Source organism: Bos grunniens, chromosome 23 (genome assembly GCF_055505025.1).
Source record: "Bos grunniens cultivar Pamir isolate PY7600 chromosome 23, Bosgru_T2T1.0, whole genome shotgun sequence".
Taxonomy (NCBI): domain Eukaryota; kingdom Metazoa; phylum Chordata; class Mammalia; order Artiodactyla; family Bovidae; genus Bos; species Bos grunniens.
Window position 1 is genome coordinate 32129365 of NC_141187.1, and position 20339 is coordinate 32149703.

At 38.8% G+C, this 20339-nt stretch overlaps 1 protein-coding gene across 4 annotated transcripts; it reads right to left on the reverse strand.

The window, feature by feature from the left end:
* Positions 1-4013: 4013 nt before the first annotated feature.
* ZSCAN16 (zinc finger and SCAN domain containing 16) lies at positions 4014-20327 on the reverse strand. 4 transcript variants are annotated; one of them, XR_015152268.1, is made up of 6 exons: positions 19601-19746; positions 16724-16930; positions 15499-15968; positions 13881-14019; positions 6415-6538; positions 4014-5533 (listed from the first exon to the last, which is right to left on the reverse strand). XR_015152268.1 is itself a non-coding variant. In XM_086369818.1 (5 exons), the coding sequence occupies exons 3-5, from the start codon at positions 15883-15885 to the stop codon at positions 6525-6527; spliced, it is 540 nt and encodes a 179-aa protein (XP_086225944.1). In that variant the 5' UTR covers positions 15886-15968; positions 16724-16930; positions 19601-20327; the 3' UTR covers positions 4014-6524. The 4 variants fall into 4 exon arrangements, 3 of the variants coding, with proteins under 3 accessions (XP_086225944.1, XP_086225943.1, XP_086225942.1); XM_086369818.1 differs by having other exon boundaries at positions 4014-6538; positions 19601-20327; XM_086369817.1 differs by lacking the exons at positions 4014-5533; positions 6415-6538 and adding an exon at positions 9436-10092 and having other exon boundaries at positions 19601-19946.
* Positions 20328-20339: the final 12 nt, after the last annotated feature.

The following is a 20339-nucleotide window of genomic DNA, read 5'->3' on the forward strand; positions in this document are numbered from 1 at the left end:
CTGTTTTGGTCCCCCGTTTTTATTCCTTTAACATTTTTTTCTAACTATCCATTTATGCTGGGTTTTCAGGTGCCCCTCCAATCTTCATCTTAATTTTCCCTCCTTATCTGATCCTGCTGATAGCCACCACCACCAATGTTTCTATCCAGTCTCCAACCTTAACTTAAAAATATCTTGTCTGTCCTCAAGACTAAGCCTTAGTAGTTTTGATTTGCTTGTAAGAGTTTTGTCAGCTAATCATCACAATAAAACAAATAACAATAAACACAGAAGTTACAGTGTTTCAACTCTTTCAAAACACTTTGGTTATTTCATAGTTTTTGCTTCCCACCAGAGATGAAAACTGAAAATAACTGTCAACAGATTAGAACTATGCTGTTTCGTTTTTACATTAAAAAACAATTTTTTAAAATAAAAGTTGTACACATAGGTAGTAGAAATGAAATAGTGTTGTAACCTAAGCAAAGATTTCTCATAAGGCACTAATAATAACAGATAAAATTGCTAAATTTGACTTCATCAAAATTTAAATTTTCTGCTCAGCAAAAAGCACCATTTAGAAATGAAAAATGGAATGGAAAATATTTAGGATGGAAATATTCCATTTAGAATGGAAAATATTTTTTCAATACATATTTCTGACAACTGGTATTCAGAATATATAAAGAACTCTTACAGCTCAATCATAAGAAAACAATGGTAAATAGGCAAAAGTTATGGACACACACTTTACCAAAGAAGATATATGAATTATCAATAAGTTCATGAAAAGGTACTCAAAATCATTATTCATCAAGGGAATATAAAATTAAGACCACCACACATCGATTGAGTTCAGCTCAGTTGCTCCTTCTCCTCCTGCCCCCAATCCCTCCCAGCATCAGAGTCTTTTCCAATGAGTCAACATCCATTAGAATGACTAAAATGAAAATGACTGACAATACTGAGTGCTAAAAAGGATATAGGACAGCAAGGAAATCCAACCAGTCCATCCTAAAGGAAATCAGTCCTGAATATTCATTGGAAGGACTGATGCTGAAGCTGAAACTCCAATACTTTGGCCACCTGATGTGAAGAACTGACTCATTGGAAAAGACACTGAAGAAAGATTGAAGGTAGGAGAAGGGGACAACAGAGGATGAGATGGTTGGACGGCATCACTGACTCAATGGACATGAGTTTGAGTAAACTCCAGGAGTTGGTGATGGACAGGGAGGGCTGGCATGCTGCAGTCCATGGGGTCGCAAAGAGTCAGACACGAATGAGCAACTAAACTGAAGTGAGGATATGAAGCAACTGAACTCTTATACACTGCTAGTGAGAATGTAAAATGGTACAACTAGTTTGAAAAATAGCAATTTTTAATAAAGTTAAATAATGCCTACATTATAGCCCAGTAATTTCACCCCTGGGTGTTTTTACCTAAGACATAAAACCATAAGTCCATAGCAGCTTTATTCATAATTCATAATTATTCATAGTAGGCCCAAATTAGTTCATCAAAAGGAGAACAGAAAATCAAATACTGTTATGATCATACAACAGAAACTAAACTGATCATACAGTCAGAAACTGAAAGCAGCTACTGATAGATAAGGCTTTCCTGGTGGCTCAGATGGTAAAGAATCTGCCTGCAATGAGGGAGACCTGGGTTTAATCCCTGGGTTGGGAAGATCCCTTGGAGGAGGGCGTAGCAACCCACTCCAGTATTCTTGTCTGGACAATCCCCATGGAAAGAGGAGCCTGGTGGGCTATAGTCCAAGGGGTCACAAAGAGTCAGATACAACTCAGCAACTAAGTACAGCACTGATAGATGAACAACATGGATAAATCCAAAAATATTTGTTATGTTGGTTTATTTCTTTTTTTGGAGCAATGGACCAAAAAAAGTAGAACAACAGACAAAGGCAGATAGACCTTCCATTAGTCCAACACTCCTAAAGGAACCCTCCTCATCCTTCCTTTTGAGCCCTCTTGGCTTCCCTATTTTATACTTCCAGGCTCCTCCTTTTGGTTATACCCAGTGCAAAGTAGGGCTTGTACCCACCACCAATAAATGAAAGGGAATTCCATTGGGCATATACTCAAGGCTGAGTGACAATTATGTTATATGACAGTAAGTTCTGTTGTTTATGTCTTCCCATAATTCTATCTGTTATAATCAGATGCAGAATATTCATGAATCCTTAATTGGCTCCTAATGTCCTAAGGTTTCTCAAGAGGCAGGTCAGGTGGTCTGGTATTCCCATCTCTTTCAGAATTTTCCACAGTTTTTTGTGATCCACACAGTCAAAGGCTTTGGCATAGTCAATAAAGCAGAAATAGATGTTTTTCTGGAACTCTCTTGCTTTTTCCATGATCCAGCGGATGTTGGCAATTTGATCTCTGGTTCCTCTGCCTTTTCTAAAACCAGCTTGAACATCTGGAAGTTCACGGTTCATGTATTGCTGCGGCCTGGCTTGGAGAATTTTGAGCATTACTTTACTAGCGTGTGAGATGAGTGCAATTGTGCGGTAGTTTGAGCATTCTTTGGCATTGGCTTTTTTGGGATTGGAATGAAAACGGAGCTTTTCCAGTCCTGTGGCCACTGCTGAGTTTTCCAAATTTGCTGACTTATTGAGTGCAGCACTTTCACAGCATCATCTTTCAGGATTTGAAATAGCTCAACTGGAATTCCATCACCTCCACTAGCTTTGTTCATAGAGATACTTTCTAAGGCCCACTTGACTTCACATTCCAGGATGTCTGGCTCTAGGTGAGTGATCACACCATCATGATTATCTTGGTCGTGACAGAACTGGACATGGAACAACAGACTGGTTCCAAATAGGAAAAGGAGTACGTCAAGGCTGTATATTGTCACCCTGCTTATTTAACTTATATGCAGAGTACATCATGAGAAACACTGGGCTGGAAGAAGCACAAGCTGGCATCAAGATTGCCGGGAGAAATATCAACAACCTCAGATATGCAGATGACACCACCCTTATGGCAGAAAGTGAAGAGGAACTAAAAAGCCTCTTGATGAAAGTGAAAGAGGAGAGTGAAAAAGTTGGCTTAAAGCTCAACATTCAGAAAAATAAGATCATGGCATCTGGTCCCATCACTTCATGGCAAATCGATGGGGAAACAGTGTCAGACTTTATTTTTTGGGGCTCCAAAATCACTGCAGATGGTGATTGCAGCCAAGAAATTAAAAGACGCTTATTCCTTGGAAGGAAAGTTATGACCAACCTACATAGCATATTCAAAAGCAGAGACATTACCTTGCCAACAAAGGTCTGTCTAGTCAAGGCTATGGTTTTTCCAGTAGTCATGTATGGATGTGAGAGTTGGACTGTGAAGAAAGCTGAGCTCCGAAGAATTGATGCTTTTGAACTGTGTTGGAGAAGACTCTTGAGAGTCCCTTGGACTGCAAGGAGATCCAACCAGTCCATTGTAAAGGAGATCAGCCCTGGGTGTTCTTTGGAAGGAATGATGCTAAAGCTGAAACTCCAGTACTTTGGGCACCTCATGCGAAGAGTTGACTCATTGGAAAAGACGCTGATGCTGGGAGGGATTGGGGGCAGGAGGAAAAGGGGACTACAGCGGATGAGATGGCTGGATGGCATCACCGACTTGATAGATGTTGAGTTTGAGTGAATTCCGGGAGTTGGTGATGGACAGGGAGGTCTGGCGTGTTGCGATTCATGGGGTCGCAAAGAGTCCGACCTGACTGAGAGACTGAACTGAACTGAATGGCCTAAGGTTACTTGGGGAAGTCTCTGGTCATTTGTATCCACTGTGTACCTAGGACCCATGTACAGGAGTTGAAATGTCTCTGTGGTTATTTTGTAGCATATCTGTGAACTCTCCTGGATGTGTCTGGGATGGAGTTTAGAGATCAAATTGCATCCCTTTCAGCCAGGCCTCCCCTCCAGTTACTCATGTCTAACTTCCTACCTATCATGTTGAATAAAAGTAGCCTTGTGTGAGCATTTAAGTAAAATTAATATCAAGATTAATATCTGTGGTGACAGAAGATAAAAAAATGTTTATTATGGGTTGGCGTTGTAGTTACATGGTTGCACATATTATAAAAATTCATTGAGTTGCACATCTGATTTGTGGATTTTGCTAATAAAAAGACATTTTAAAAAAGTAAATAAAATTAATAGTACTCTGAGGCTTACGGTGTGATAAACACAAGGCCTCACTCTTCCCTTTTGTTATCAATATCTATTCCCCAGAGGCAACCACTTTAACTCCTTCCGTTTACTTTTTTATTAACCTCCACATTTAAAAATAACATAACACTACCATTTCTTGAATTTTTCAGGTACAGATATATTATCTATTGACTATGAAAAATAAACTTTTAACCCTTTTAAATCACTACTAGAATTAGCCACACCAGGGTTTAGAACATATTTTAAACTTCCTGAGTCACTAGGTCCAACAGCAATGAAAGACCCACCAGAACACAAAAAAATGTTAAGACTCTGGTCACTCATACTTTCCTTGTTTGTATAAGCAGATGACATGTTTCTAATAAGACTCCAAACATTTTCCACACCTAGGGCCTCAAGGTGTTCCTGCATTTTCCATAGTTGCTCTACATTTTAGTTTCAGAAGCATCACTTCATATAGTGTACGGAATAGCATATTCTCAAATATTTTGGTCTCATGACTCCTTTTATATTCTTAAAAACTAGTGAGGACTCCAAAGAGTTTGTTTACATGGGTCATATAAAACAAGATTTTGCTGTGTTGGAAATTAAAGCTGAGGAATTAAAGTTTTTCTTTAACAGTAAGGTACCCATTACATGTTAGGTAACATATTTTATGTTACTTTAATATTTTATGAAGTTTATCTGTATTTTCCAAAAAAGTAAAAGGGGTGGAATCATTTGACATTTCTGCAAATCTCTTTAATGTCTGACTTAATAGAAGATGGCTTGATTGTATCTGCTATTTCACTCAGTATCACACTTTTGCTCATACTGACCCTTCTGGTAGAAGTACATTTCCTACTACTCTGCACTTAACTAAACTCTGTCCATTCTTCAAGGTCTGGCTCAGATTTTACTTTAATCAGAAAGCCTTCTCTAGGAATCCAAAAATGAGGTGTGTAAAACAGCGAAAATGAGAGAAGGTACGGAATAGAAGAACATTACTTATTTCAAGTTCATGTTGGAAAGATGACCTACTTCCCTTCCCTCTCAAGAACCCACTTAAATGACGGAGTTCTTGGATCCCTCAGACAGTTCTCCGCTTCCTCCACCCGGGGTCCCAAGCTCCTTCCCAGGCCACCCTCAGTGCTTCTGGATCCGGGAAAGACCGGCCCCTTTCCTCGCGCTCTCACGCGTCCTGGCCACTTCCGGTAGCTAAAGGTTCCAGAGCTCCCGGGGCCGGCTTCTGCGGCCAGGTAAACGGCACTGTGAGCTGGGCCCAGTGCCAGGGCCTGGAAACAGCCGGGAGACGAGGGCTGGCGGGTGAGTGCCCAAGTGAGGGCGACGCGGATGATGTTCTCCGTCGGGTGGGACCGTCCGGGCTGGAATTGGGTTAGGTATTTAAGGAGCAGTTCAGAATTAGGGTAATTGTTAGCATTACGGGAAAACACATACACAACAGCAACAGTTGCTGCAGTGAATTCATGAAGATAAAATACCACTCAACTAGTTTAAGCAGCTTTGAGGGGAACAAATGCTGAACATGATGCATTTTGATGAACAAAAAGACTTAACAATAGTTAAGAATACTTAAGTATTATTGGCCTAGCCTAATACTAACAGTATTTACTATGTGCAGGTACTGTTCTAAACCCAAGACATTTGGTCCCTTGTGTAATTCCTACTTTTTGAGGTAGACAGCATGTTATCACTGTTTTACAGATGGGGGATATGAGGCACAGAAAATGGATATGCCAAGGTCATATAATTAGAAACAGGAAAAGCAAAGATTCATACCCAGGCAGTCTTCTCAACCTCTGCTCTACTGCCTTTCACTGATAACCTGATTTTACCAGTTTAGGAAATGTGCAATCCAGAAGAAAGTTTGTACTGAGACATGTTATTATAGCAGTGTTCTGAATCAGGTTTGTTGACAATTTCTGTCTAGACAAAGAGCTTAACAAAGGGTGCCTTCCATAGAGAGTTTTAAGGAGAAAAGTATACAGATTTTCATTTCACAAATTAATTAGGCCCCTACACAATTGCAGAGTCCTTTTTCCTGTTCCATTTCTCTCTAGATTCTTCTGTTCTTATTTTGTTTCTACTAAGTTAAATCATTTGAAATTGCTGATATTTGACTGTACAAAAATGGAATTTCAAATGTTTAACCCAGTATTTAAACATCTTCTTGTGTGAGAATTTAGGGGGTGTATACCATTCTTTTCTTTTAGCAAATTGTTCTGGCTTTATCTCCAAAATATACCTTGAATCTGTTTATTTCTCTTCATGTCCACTTTGGTCAGTGCCACTGCCTTCTCTCATCTGGGTTACTGCAGTAGGCTCTTGACTGGTTTTCTTACTTCTTCTCTTTCCTCACTCTTGGTTCCCTAAAGGGCCAGAAGGGTTTTTTAAAAAGATAAATCAGATCATGTCTTTCCCTTCCAGTGGTGCCCCATGCTTAGAATACATATCCCCTGCTCACCTCTTTAGCCTAACTTTATACCACATTTCTTATAAGCTAGTGCTTTAGACCCAGTGACTTTCTTTCATTTCCTGTAAACACATCAGATTCATTCCTACCATACAGGCTGTATTAGTTATTCGCTTATCCTGGCATGGTCTTCTGCAGAACTTCCCAAGGCTGGACATTTATATTTCAGTTAAAATGTCAGCTGTCCGGAAAAGCCTTTTCTGATTACTTGTAGTAGTCAGTCACTCTGTTTCAGTTCATTGTTATATATTCCACATACCATTAATGCTCTTTGATATGTCTTGTCTCCCTTTACTGTAATGTAGGCTTATATAAGTAGGGATCTTATCTTGCTATAGCCCCAATACCTAGAAGAGAGGGTTGGAACACAGCATGCACTAAGCAAATACTTATTAGATTAACGAATAAAAAGAAATAGGTATAGTCTTTGGCACAGCAGAACTTAGCTGTACAGAATTGAGGTGGTTTGGAATACAGTAGTGAATTGGACCTGCCCTGAGAATGAGATCTTGATCAGTGTTTTCCAATAAATAGGAATGTAATGTGATCCACCTATGTAATTTTAAGTTTTCTAGTAGCCACATTAAAAATGTTAAAAGACAGATGAAATTAATTTTATTATATTTTATTTAAACCAGTATGTCCAAAATATTATTTTAAAATCTAAACTTATAAATGAAAGTTAATACCTTTTTTCATTCTAAGTCTTTGAAAGCCAGTGTTTACACTTATTACACATCTCAATTGTTATTAAATTTTCATTGGAACTACTTGATCTATATTGAGATGGCATAAAATTCAGTGGAAAAAATAGATTCCTATACACAAATTACTCTAAACATACTTAAAGGTTTTCCAATATCTGAATTGAGTATCAGTTTTTAAATTTAAATTAAAGTGAAAAAAAATTTAGTTCCTCAGTTGCATAGCCATCTTTCAAGTGCTAAATAGCCACATGTACGTAGTGGCTAATGTATTGGACAGCACAGATAGTTAAAGGATAAAATGTCTGTTCATTGTTGGGTCAAAAGGGGCAAAGGAGAGGGTAGTATCAGAAGTATGGTAGAGGGAAGAAGGTCTAGAAAAATGCAATTGTAAGCTCTTTATACAGGTCATATTTGAGGACAGATTCCTCTGATGCTCAAAACTAAGTGAGGTATGGCTTCCTAAAGTAGACTACTTTAGCATGTGTGCTGCATAGATTTTAGGTATTCTGGGAATCATTTTGTGGGGTAGAAAAATGGTCTAGCAGTGCTGGTCATATATATTTCTAAATTGAATCTTATATGATGTGGGACAGTCATGGAAATCAGATTATTTTCCTACACAGCAGTGATTCTTCAACTAGGCTGGTGGGGTAGGGGAAAGGTTTTGCCTTTCAGGGAATATTTGCATCTCTTAAGAAGTTTTTGCTTGTCACAAGTTGGGGCTGCTGGTGGCCTCTAGGGGTAGAGGCCAGGCAAACTGCTAAACATCCCATAGTGCAGAGACAAATTCACAAGGAATCGTCTGGGTGAAAATGTCAGTAAAACCAAGGTTGAGAAACTGTGCTCTAGAGGATTTGAGTAAGAAAGACTGAGAGATCTATTCTTTTAGAACCTTAATCTCTCTTGCGATATTACTAAGAGGAGAACAGGTTGTTTTGAAGCATTTCAAAGTTTCTAGTAGGTTTTCACTGTTGATGGACTTTTTGGTTAGACTATAAATAATTTCATGCTCAGGATGAGACTGTGGACTCAATAAAGATAACATAAATAACATGTGCATGTATGACTCAATGACCTTGGGATAAGCTATCTGTTCACCTTTGCATGACTTGTGACATGTGCCCCACTGTTTCAAATATAATTGATGTCAATATTAGAATTGTCACCCTTTTCTCTTCCCCATCACCATCTCTTATCTTTGTTCCTTTCCTTATACCTTTATTCCTTTTTTATCCTTCTCTTTTCATTCCATCCCTTTCTGTTCTATCTTGTTTCCTCTCTCTTCACCAATGCCTGTGCATACCTCTGACATCTCCTCCTCCCCAACCGTCAACCATTTCTTCCCTTCATAGCTATTGCTTCCCCATTCAGAATCACCAGTTTAACCACCACCCCCACCTGTGTCTGAAAGAACTGTCCCCATATTCCCTTTAGGTGCCTCTTAACTGTCACTGTCTGTTCTACTAGTTCATGAAAACTACAAGTTCTTGCCTCCCTCCAAAAATGATGGGAGAAGTGATACATGTTTCACAACAATTTGAGAAACTGCCTTCCATGTTTAGGGTTCTTTTAGAAGAGGTGCCATCATTCCACGATGGCTTTCTGCTAGAACCCAGTAATTCTGGATTACAGTGTCTAACATATAACATCTTCATTTCCAGAAACTGTGGCTGTGATTGGACTCAGAGCTCTTCTTTCCAAATGGTTGTCTCATCAATTTTTTGTGGGTTTCTACAGACTTACTAGGGCACTGACTAATCCTTCATGGTACTAACAACTTAGATCTCCTTTAATACCATGCCTCCTTTGCCTTATGGCAGCAGTTATCTCAGGTCCCACTGGACTTTCTTTTATTGCCACTATCACTCCAGGCTGTCTCTGCCCTGAAATCTTTCTGTACCTCCCTCTTATCCTTGCCCTCTGGTCAAGATCAGATGTAGACACTGTGGTAACAATCTGGAATCAGCATCGGACTGAAAAAGGGTAGCATGGTCTCAATGCTCCAAACTACTTTTCACGTTAAGACTTTGAGGGTGTACAACTCTAAGACAAATTTAGAAATAAAAGGAAATTTTACTCAGGTAGATTCTTTGGTGCCAGAGAAATTTTTAATGATGATTGAAGCTTTGCCTACATTTAGGATACTCAAGGTCTCCAAGGTAGATTTCTCTGATAACTAATTTGGCCTGAGTGGCTAAAGAACTTTTGTTACTTACACCATATTAGTAGAGTTTATTTGCTGTATGAATTCTTTGATGTCTAATAAGGGCTGAACTTACACGGAAGGGCCTCCCACACTCATCACATTCATAGGGTTTTTCACCTGTGTGGATTCTCTGATGCTGAATGAGACCTGTGCGCCCACTGAAATCTTTCCCACATTCTTTACATTTATAGGGTTTCACCCCAGTGTGTACTCTATGATGTCCAATGAGATGTGAGCGTTGAATGAAAGATTTTCCACATTCATCACATTTATAGGGCTTTTCTCCAGTGTGTGTTCTCCTGTGTTTACTAAGGTCTGAGCTATGACTGAAACTTTTTCCACAGTCATCACATTTATAGCATCTTCTTTTCCTCTGTTGCCACTTGAAAATGCCCTCACTTTCAAAAGCATCTTTGGATTCAGGATACTGAAGAATATCTTTGTTAAGTCTGTCATTTATCTTCCCAAAGAATTCCATGTCTTTGGATTTATCTTCCTTCTGGGACAACTCTTCAGTGTTAGTCTTGGTTTCATCACCTGTAACAAATGTACAGTATACAAATAGGTCCTATTCTAGGTTTGAGAAGCAAGAAACCCATGGAATAAAGAACATGTAAATATTAAAAATATGTTATAAAAATGAAAAATCACATACAATGCACAAATTAGATAAATGGCACCATCAAAACATATATGGGCAATATAGGGAAGAAATTTACAAAGAGGCCACTAAGAATGACATCAGAATTATTATTTGGGAATAAACTAGGAGGAAAAGAAAAAGCAAAAATGTGGACAAGGCAATCATGTGCAAACGCAGAGTGGTAAATGGGAACTCCAGATATACCAATGATAATTAAGAAGGATAAACAGATTAGAAAACAAAGAAGGTGAGGGAGGTACTTTGGGAGAAATTTAAGGAGTCTGAAACATAGGTAGTAAGTGGGAGTAAAACCAAGTAAAAGTGATTGGAGAGGGTAATGGGATGAGGGATTTGAGAGGAATGTACTGAGTAGGAACTATCGAGGGAGCAGTGTGCATAAATAATAGCTAAAAGCGGAGAGAAAACATGGTCAGGATAAATAGAGGGAGGAAGATAAGCAGGAAGTGACAGTAGATGGTCTGGCATATGTTCTGGGTTGAATCCTTTCTTCTGAAACTGATGTCCTCGCTATCATCTCGTCTTGTCTAAATCCTAGCTTGGTGGTTCTCAAACTTTATTGTGCATCAGAATCATCTGGATGGCTTAACAAAACAGATCGCTGGGCTCCCTACCACCAGGGCTTCTGATCTGATAAGGCTGGAGTGCAGCCCAGGAATTTGCAGTTCTTGGTATGATAGATACTGCTGGTCTAGAGACCACACTTTGAGAGCCACTGACCTACCTATTATTCAAGGTCCATCTCAAATGCTGTCTCCTCCAGGAAGTCTTCCCTAACCTCCTAAATTGGATGTGCTCTTTTCCCTCTTCCTGATCCCATATCCTCAATCCCAAGCTTAGCATGGAACTTGACACACAGCAAGTAGTCAATAAATTTTATAAGTAAGTAGGTGTTTTAATGATTTGGAGGGGGTAATCCTATGTGGTCTAATGTTGGATGTCATCTGTTTGGTTATGCTGAAACCTCCATCTCAACAGGTCTAGGAATCCCAACTGTGCAACAATCATTTAATCACATGGTTTACAGTGGTCCACTCGGCACGACGGGAGAAACAGCAAGAACTACCAGAACATTTCAGTGCCTGGGCTGGGTATGGAAAACACTGGCTCTGGACTGAGTGAACTCCACTTTTCACTGTCATCACAATATCCTCTTGCTACCAAATCTTCCTCAAATTTTACCTTCTTCTTTACAATACATATTTTTAATCAGGCAATAGATTTTTTTTTTTTAAGTTTGATTATTTGCTCTAAAATAATATTGTTTTGGAATCTAAATACCATTTTATCTCTGGCTAGAATAAAAGGACTGGATTAGAGCCAGAAGGTCAAGATTTCAGTCCTGGCTCTACTGAAAACTCTTTAAATGTTGGCAGATCATAACCATTTGGTTCCATATCATCTCTGTACCCTCCTCCTTACCTATTGTTTGATTAGATGAGGAAATGTATGATAAAGCATGTGGAAAATTATAATATGTGGCAGAAGTATTTCTAAGTTAGTAGGTTAATGATCATTAAACAAATCATGGAAATTAGAGATAACACCATACCATTAAGAAAGTGTTTTCAAACATCAACACCTTGGCTCAGTTGCTGCTTTTACATACTGGAGGCACTGACAGTTGGTTTTTGGTGGCTTACTGATGAAGATGAGTTTTTTTTTTTTTTTTTTTTAAAGAACACAAAGAGTTTGCACCTGTGGTCAGTTACTACCTTCAGAGGAATCTACCAGTCTTTAGGATGAATCTCTCTCCCATGACTTCAAGAAAAGTCTGGAGAAAATCCCTCACCAAGACTTCAAAAGAATTACAAAAAAATATATAGGGTTAGCAATTCAAATTATAACCCTCTCCATTATATCTGCAATTAAACAATGTAAAGAAAATTGTATGGAAACTGTCAAATGTGAACTTTACTCATCTCAGGGACCTGCAGTTTACTTGGCCAACTGGAGTTTCAGGGCTCTGTTGATGTATCTTTTCCAATTGCCAGCTAATCCCAGTCTAATATGATATAAGGTGATCCTGTTTCAGAGACAAGATTAGGACTATTTCATTTTTGCATCTTCTGCCAGGGCTATTCTTCCAATTTTATTTTGGTACATCCATGAATTGCCTTATCACTCCAGATGAGCCCAGTCCTGCTGGTCACTGGGATGAGGATATGTCCATAAAAATCATCTGATTACCATATGTACAACTTGGTTGACAGTATAGAGGGAAAGGACAAGGTTAAATGCTGAGTGAAGTGAAACAGGAACAAAGTTAGGGAGACTATCACTTCTACCAGAGAGTCAGTGTTGTGGGTTAATAGCATATCCAAAAAGTTTCCTTTGAAATACCTGACAATGTGTTAGAAAGAACTGCAAGACACTCAGTTCTCCAAGTTCTCTCATATATGAAGATAATTCTGTATTAAATGACCTCACTTATAATTCCAAGTTATGTTTACAGAGGTGAGTTTCATTATCCTAGTCAACAGATAATATTCATAATCTTGCTGATATGGATAGAATGAAAATTTTAAAACAAGATCCTGCATAAAAAGGTCTATTTAATAATAAATTTATTTTAAAAGACACTGGCTTTATTGGGTTATTACTATGATGGTTTTAAAATATTGTTCTGGACTAGTAGGCAGGAGCCCCAGCTCTCCCTGTGACTCCTATGGAAACTTGGAAAAGTCATAGCCACTGTGGGTATATCTGTTCAACTGTAAAATGAGGATTTGGACCAGATATTATATTATTTTAATAAAGTTGAGAGGCATTTCTTCAAATGTATTTCCTGTGATTTCTACAGGGTTTGTGTGTGTGTGTGTGTGTGATAGTTGTTTTGTTCTTCCCTTGTCTGTTTTTTGGTGGGGAGCCTGGTTGGGGGGTATATAGATTTAAAAAGTTGCCAGGGTGGTACTTTAGAAAAAAGTCATATTCACACTGTTCAATGCAGACAAAATGGACTTCCCTAAGAATCCACAGGCCTCACAGGATAGCTAGATTTCATGAGGCATCTTTCAGCTGATTAGAATTAGAAAATACAATTCATATTTTAACTGCATAGTATTCCCTTGAAATGGAATATTTTGGTAGCAGCACATACGTAAACCTCTACAATTTTAGGTATAGTAAGTGTGTATTTTTCTGGACTTACACTAATGAGAAGCAGAGTGAAACTGTCCAGAAGTATTTGTATAAAAACATAAGGAAAGACCATCTAGAATTTAAAGTTTTGCACAGACAAGCCATTAATCATCATAATAATAACCTGTGTTATACACAATAGAATTTAGCATGTTGACATGTTAATTATTATTGTGTACTATTTTATAAGTACATGTCCTGTCATCTCCCAAAGGTGAGGAGAGAAACTTATTATATGGCTTCTTACAGAACATAAGTGAAGATTCCATAAAGTTAAGCTTACTAAAGCTTATTAAAATGGTCTGAATCTTTCAGCTTCTACCTCCTGAAACTCCTGCCCATAAGACTCATTAAAAAATAGCACCTAAGTCTAATGATAAGGTCAAGGGAGGAAGGGAGATAAAATCTTCCACAATGAAGTGAAGAACAAGCAGAAAAACTTAAAAAGGAGAAGAAGAAAATGAAGAAGCTCATCTCTAAGGAACCAGCTCTTCCTTCATATATACAAACGCCTGTACATTACCATTCCTTTGGGCCTCCCCAGATTTCTGCTCCTGACAGGTCTTCTTGGGATGAAGCTGGATAGTCAATGACTCATGTGGCCTTCTCAAGGGGGCCAACTTGTCCAAAAGTGTGTCCTGTCTTTCTGAATTGCCTGGAACCTGGGAAAAATGAAGTATGTTTGGTGTGTAAAGTAGATTTTGTGAAAGAACAGAAAGAACTTCAGAGCTAGATCAGAAGAAGCATGTGCCAGGAACCAGGGCCACAGAAAAGAGGACAAATTATCATTTAACTGCAAATGGCAATAATGACTAAAAACGAGACAGAGGCTAATCTACACTTCAGGACACTGGAGAGTAAAATTCAGTGTCTCTAACAGTGATCTGCAGAGGCCCAGAATCATAGTCTTGGGACTTGAGATACCTTAAATATCATTGAACTCAACTTCCACCAAATGGGGGCATTCCTTCTATAACTAGGAGAAGGAAATGGCAACCCACTCCAGTACTCTTGCCTGGAAAATCCCATGGATGGAGGAGCCTGGTTGGCTACAGTCCATGGGGTCGCGAAGAGTCGGACACGACTGAGTGACTTCACTTTCACTTTTCACTCTCATGCATTGGAGAAGGAAATGGCAACCCACTCCAGTGTTCTTGCCTGGAGAATCCCAGGGAGAGAGGAGCCTGGTGGGCTGCTGTCTATGGGGTTGCACAGGATCAGACACGACTGAAGCAACTTAGCAGCAGCAGCAGCTTCTATAACTGTGTGGTCCAGGATGATAGCCACTAGTCAAATGTGGTTACTGAGCACCTGAAATATAGCTAATACAAATTGAGATATGTAAAATACATACAAATTTTGAAAACTGAAAAAAAAGAATGTAAAATACCTCATGTTTAATATTGATTGCATGATTACATATTTTTGGTAAATACATTTCACAAATGTGGCTACTAAAAATTTAAATTACATATATGCTCATATTTAATTACCATATATTAAATGTATATTTAATTATAGGTATTAAATGTGAATGGGTCACAGACAGTGCTGTTCTGCAATATCCTTGTTATCTACTTGAACCCCTCCTCGAAGGGGAGTTTTTTATTACAAGGTAGCCTATTTTATGTATGTGTTGTGCTTAGTCGCTCAGTCATGTCCCACTGTTTGCTACCCCGTGGACTGTAGCCCACCAGGCATCTCTGTCCATGGGGATTCTCCAGGCAAGAATACTGGAGTGGGTTGCCATGCCATCCTCCAGAGAATCTTCCCAACTCAGGGACTGAACCCAGGTCTCTCCTGCATTGCAGGCAGATTCTTTACCATCTGAGCCACCAGGGAAGCATTTTGTGTATAGGTAACCATGAATATTAGAAAATTCTTTGTTTTCCTCTGACACCTATTTGCCTTCCTATAGCTTCTCACTGATCCTAGCCTTCCAAACTGACAGAATTGGCCTAGTGTCTCTTTTTACTCAGTCACACTTTAGTTATTTGACACGGGTAGTGCCAGTCCCTAAGCCTTGTTCTTCCCTAGGGTAACATATTAAAATATTTTCAGGTATTCTTGCATATGCCTTTTGCCTCCGCTGGGTGCATATACCCTGAAAACTCACAGGCAAATGATTACCGCCTTCCCACCTGCTTTCGAGGTTCATCAAGCTCTCTCTCCAGATCCTCCAGCACAATCACCGCCTCCTCTCCAGTCTCTGGATGGTGTGCCTGCACCCATGCTTGCAGGTCCCTGGGGAGAATGCTCAGGAATTGTTCAAGCACCAGCAGGTCTAAAATCTGCTCTTTTGTGTGGCATTCTGGCCTCAGCCACTGGCGGCAAAGGTCCCAGAGCTGGGTAAGAGCTTCACGGGGTCCAGGTGCATCCCGATAGCAGAGCTTCCTGAAGTGTTGCCTGAAGAGTTCCCTTCTGTGAGGACTGGACTTTTGTGAGATGGAGTCCTGTCCCCTGTAATGGTCTTCTGCTTTAACTATTAGAAGTCTTTTTTGTTCTTCAAGTTCCAGAAATGTGGTCATTCTGGGCTGTTTTTCAGGAGATTAATCCTCTATCTGGGACTGAGTCAAGGGGAATCTCTCAGAATCTTGTCTCAGAGAAAAACCTATTGCCATAGAGAAATGACAATAACTGCTGTGAACACAAACACTAATAAAAGGAAGCTACCAGAACTGAGTAAACAATCTGTTGCTCAGTCATGTCCGACTCTTTTCAACCCCATGGACTGTAGCCCACCAGGCTCTTCTGTCCATGAGATTCTCCGGGCAAGAATACTGGAGTGGGTTGCCATTCCCTTCTCCAGGGGATCTTCCCTACCAAGGGATTGAACCTGGGTCTCCTGCATTGCAGGCAAATACTTTACCGTCTGAGCCACCAGAGAAGCCCAAACAGTCTGATATGAGGCTGTAAATAAGAACACTGAAGCAGGAGCATGAATTTGAATCTGGGCTGTCGTGTAATTTAAAGCAAGTTACTAGATCCTCATCTGTAAAAATTCTCAGGTTTCTCATAGGGTTGATGTGTAAATAAGTAGGCAAAGCCCTTGGCCTGGCAGCAAGCATTGAGTAAACGCTGAGTATTTGTTAAGAGGCTTTTTCATTCCACAACCTGAGGTGGACCGGTCTGTAGGATTCAGTGGTTGTGGGGGTACATGCTCCAATTTAGGAAGAGGGTTATAAGAGTACCCTCGCAGAGCAGCTCACAATCAGTGTTCCCCTTTAGCTCGGTCCTCCGGGCATGTAAGCCCTAGTCCTCCCTCGTAGCTGTTTGAAGAGGCAGCCTGGAAGGGGGAGGTGTGGGGAGGGGGTTGCTGCCTACAACTGTGCCCTGTCCCCTCCTCAGGAGCCGGGAGAGACTCACCTCACGCTTGGAGAACAGCTAGCGTTCTTTGGGGCGGCACGAACAAGGACTGACTGACCAATCGACGCTCCGCTGCTTTCAGCCAGGCACTTCCGGGCCGCTCTAGGAAGCCTCGCCTCGGTGGAGCTAGTCAGTTCTAGCTCGCGGAGGACCCCACTTGTGAACATTTGATTTATGGGACTTCAGCGCTGGCTGAAGTTTTCTTTGCTTTAAAAAAAAAAAAAAAATTCCCTCTCAAATTTTTTGACTCAATTATTAAACAATATGAATATGTAATGCATTCACAGGGGTCAATATTTATAAAGAATTATGACCTATAGTGGAAACGAATCTGAAAAATAATATGTGTGTGTGTATATATATATATATGTAAATAACTGAATCACTGCTATACACCTAAAATTAATACATTGTAAATTACACACACACACACACACACACACACACACACACGGTAGCAGTTCTGCAACTTTTTTTCCTTCTACTAATTGATTCTGGATTTTGTACATAAAAGACTTCTTTCATTTTGCTCTTTTTTCTTTTAAAGAAAAATAATCACATAGGGTTCAACTATGCCATAATTTATTAATAATGACCCTGTTGGTGGTTATGTAGGTTGTTTTCTTTTTCAATAAATTACTCTGCACATAACTTCTTGTGTATAAGGGTATATCCATAGTATATATTTCTAGAGCTAAGGATTTACTAGAGCACAGAGTTGGAGCATTTGTATTTTTGTTACTGCCAAATTACTAATCTTGGAACCCACTTGTGATGTTAACCTATACTTGTCAACATAATGTTACAAAATATTTTGATCTTTACTAATATGATGGGTAAGAAAGCTTAGGTGTTTTTTTTCCTTCTTCTCTTTCTTTCACAAATATTGCTTATTCACCTACCACACCAGGCAATGTTCTGCAAGCTGGAACTTTAGTTTAAAGCAGAACAATGCCTTTGACTTCATGGAAGTTATAATTGGGGGGGTGGGGGTGGGGCGGCAGAAAGGATGGGGAGTGAGGCAGGCAATAAACAAGAAAAATATATTGTTAGCTGGTAGATGTTAGTACTCAGGAGAAAATAAAGAAAATATGGAGTTTGGGATGAGAATGAAGTAGTAATGCAATTCTAATAGGGTGGTCACCAAGGACCTCACCAGTACACTGACTTCTGAGCAAAGACTCAGGAAGATGAGTAAATGAGCCATCAGAGGCAAAGGTGTTTCTGGGAGAGGGTTAGAAAATGCAAAGGCTGAGAGTGAACTGTGTTTGAAATAATCTAAGAACAGGAAGGAGATTTCTGTGTCTGGAGCTAAAGGAACAAAAGGGTGTTGGGAGTAAAGAGAGAGAAATGTGATTGTCGGTGAGTCTAAGGATATTACTTTGTACTCCAAAAGGAGAAGCCATTCAGAATTTCTGAGCAGAGGAGTAGCATGATCAGACTTAGGCATTAAAAAGATTTCTCTGCCTGCTGTCTTAAAGATGAACTTGTAAGTGTGAAACTACTGCTACCTTGGAGTGGGGAAGTGTGGCATAAAGACCCTAAAGACATAACTGAAAAGTCACGAAGAGAAAGATAAATAGAACTGGTGATGTAAAAATTTAGAATTTTTGAATGGGGGAAAAAAACCCCTAAAATATAAGCTCAGTGTGTGTGTGTGTACACACACACACATATATATATAAATATAATATGCCACACATCTCAAAAGACACAGGGCTGATTTTCCTAATAAGCAAAGATCCCTGAGAAAGAAAAGAAAACAAGCCAATAGAAAAATTGGCAAAGGACATAAGTCAGCATTTTTAGAACAGTTTTTGATCGACAACAATGACTGTTAAAATGTATTCAAAATTGATAAAGAATTTACATTAAAACAATGAGATTTCTAAAATCCTGAAGATTATGAAAGACAAAGATTGATAATATTCAATATTGAGAAGTATGTGGAAATAGAGGCACTGTCAGTTGTATATTTTTGGAAGGCAAGAGCTGTTAAAATTAGTATGTCCATACCTCTTGATCCAGCAACTTAGCTTTGAATTATCCATATAAAATAGTTTTACAAATGTTTGAACATGTACACAAACATTTTTTATATTGGAAAACCCAAACATCTAACATTTGGGAATTTTAATTTCTACATGCTCAATCATTTTTAAAAGTAAAAACTACAAGATGCTAAAGGCATATGAGTAAACAAACAGTATATGATCTGATCATTTTTGTAAAATAATCATCTTAAATGTGTTCTCAATGATTATCACTTGGGATAAACTTACAGAGAACCAGCACTTTTTTTTAATACACTATATTTAATTTTTTTATAAAAGCCTAATACTAGTGTAAACAGAAAAAGATAATTTTTTAAAACCTTATTTTTCACAACTTACAAATAATTTTCCTGTTTGCAGTATCTCTTTTCTCTGAAACTCTTTGTCTGATAAGTTATTCTGTAAAAGAACGTAACTCCTTTAAGATGAAAATCAGATCCAACTTCCCTGTGCTTCTGAAGGGTAAATATAAGTAATCAAGTAAACCTAGGTGGAACATTTAGAAAGGGTGTAAAATGAATTATCAGGTAAGCTTTATAAAATTTAGACAAAGGATAACCCTTGCTCTGCATAATATGTCTCGCATAGCCAATTGAGCAAGTAGAAAACCTAGAAAATGCTTAAGTATTTTTGTTTCCCCTTCAGTGCATGACAGACTATTAGCATGTCTCTCCTTCCTTATTTAATGTTTGTTCTATCAAATTCTTTTACCAGGTTTTCAAACACAAACCTCACCTCAGGCCATGAACTTCCTGAGTAGGTCTGAGTATTCTTCAGATACCCCTGGCTTCAGTCACTCGTCAGCTTCAGAGAATCAACTCACCAGTCCTTTGGAGCACTGGCTGTGGTTGAGTGGTTGAACACCAAAATGAGGCTTCCATCCATTGTCACCGATATCCTGTTAAAATCCTGTCTCTGCTGTTGGCTTAGGTATGTCCTTCCTCTATTGGGATAAAGCCTCTCTGACCTCTTTACCAAGACATAAGCAGACAGTTTGTGTATGACAAGGAGAGCCTTCCCTCTTCCCCCTCTAGTTTATCTCCCAGAAAGACTAACAAACAAAACAAAGCAAAATAAAAACCCAGAGAAAACAATAGTTGACAACTAAAAAAAAATCAGTACTTGGTAGATATATACACTCACTTGCTTTCACTGTTTAAACAGAAACAAAATGAACTAAGAATTCAACTCAAGAAATCAGAAAAAGAATGAGGAAGAAACCCCGAAGGAAAAGGTTAGAGAAGAAATCAAGATAAAAGGAGAAGTAAATGAATTAGAAAATAGAAAAAAGTCATGTTAATAAATAAATCTAAGAATGAAATCATTGTAAACAAGCCCATAAAAACAACAAACCCATGGTAAATCCAACTGAGAGAAAAATTATCAATGTTTCCTCATCAGATAATATCAGTATCTCCTCATCAAATAATAGCAGGTGAGGAAATAAGTATGCTACTGAAATTTTTAAAAATCTTAATGAAAAACCATTAGTTCCAAAATTCATTCAAGAAATTTATAAATACTAAATAACTGAAACAAACAAACAAACACAAACACAAACA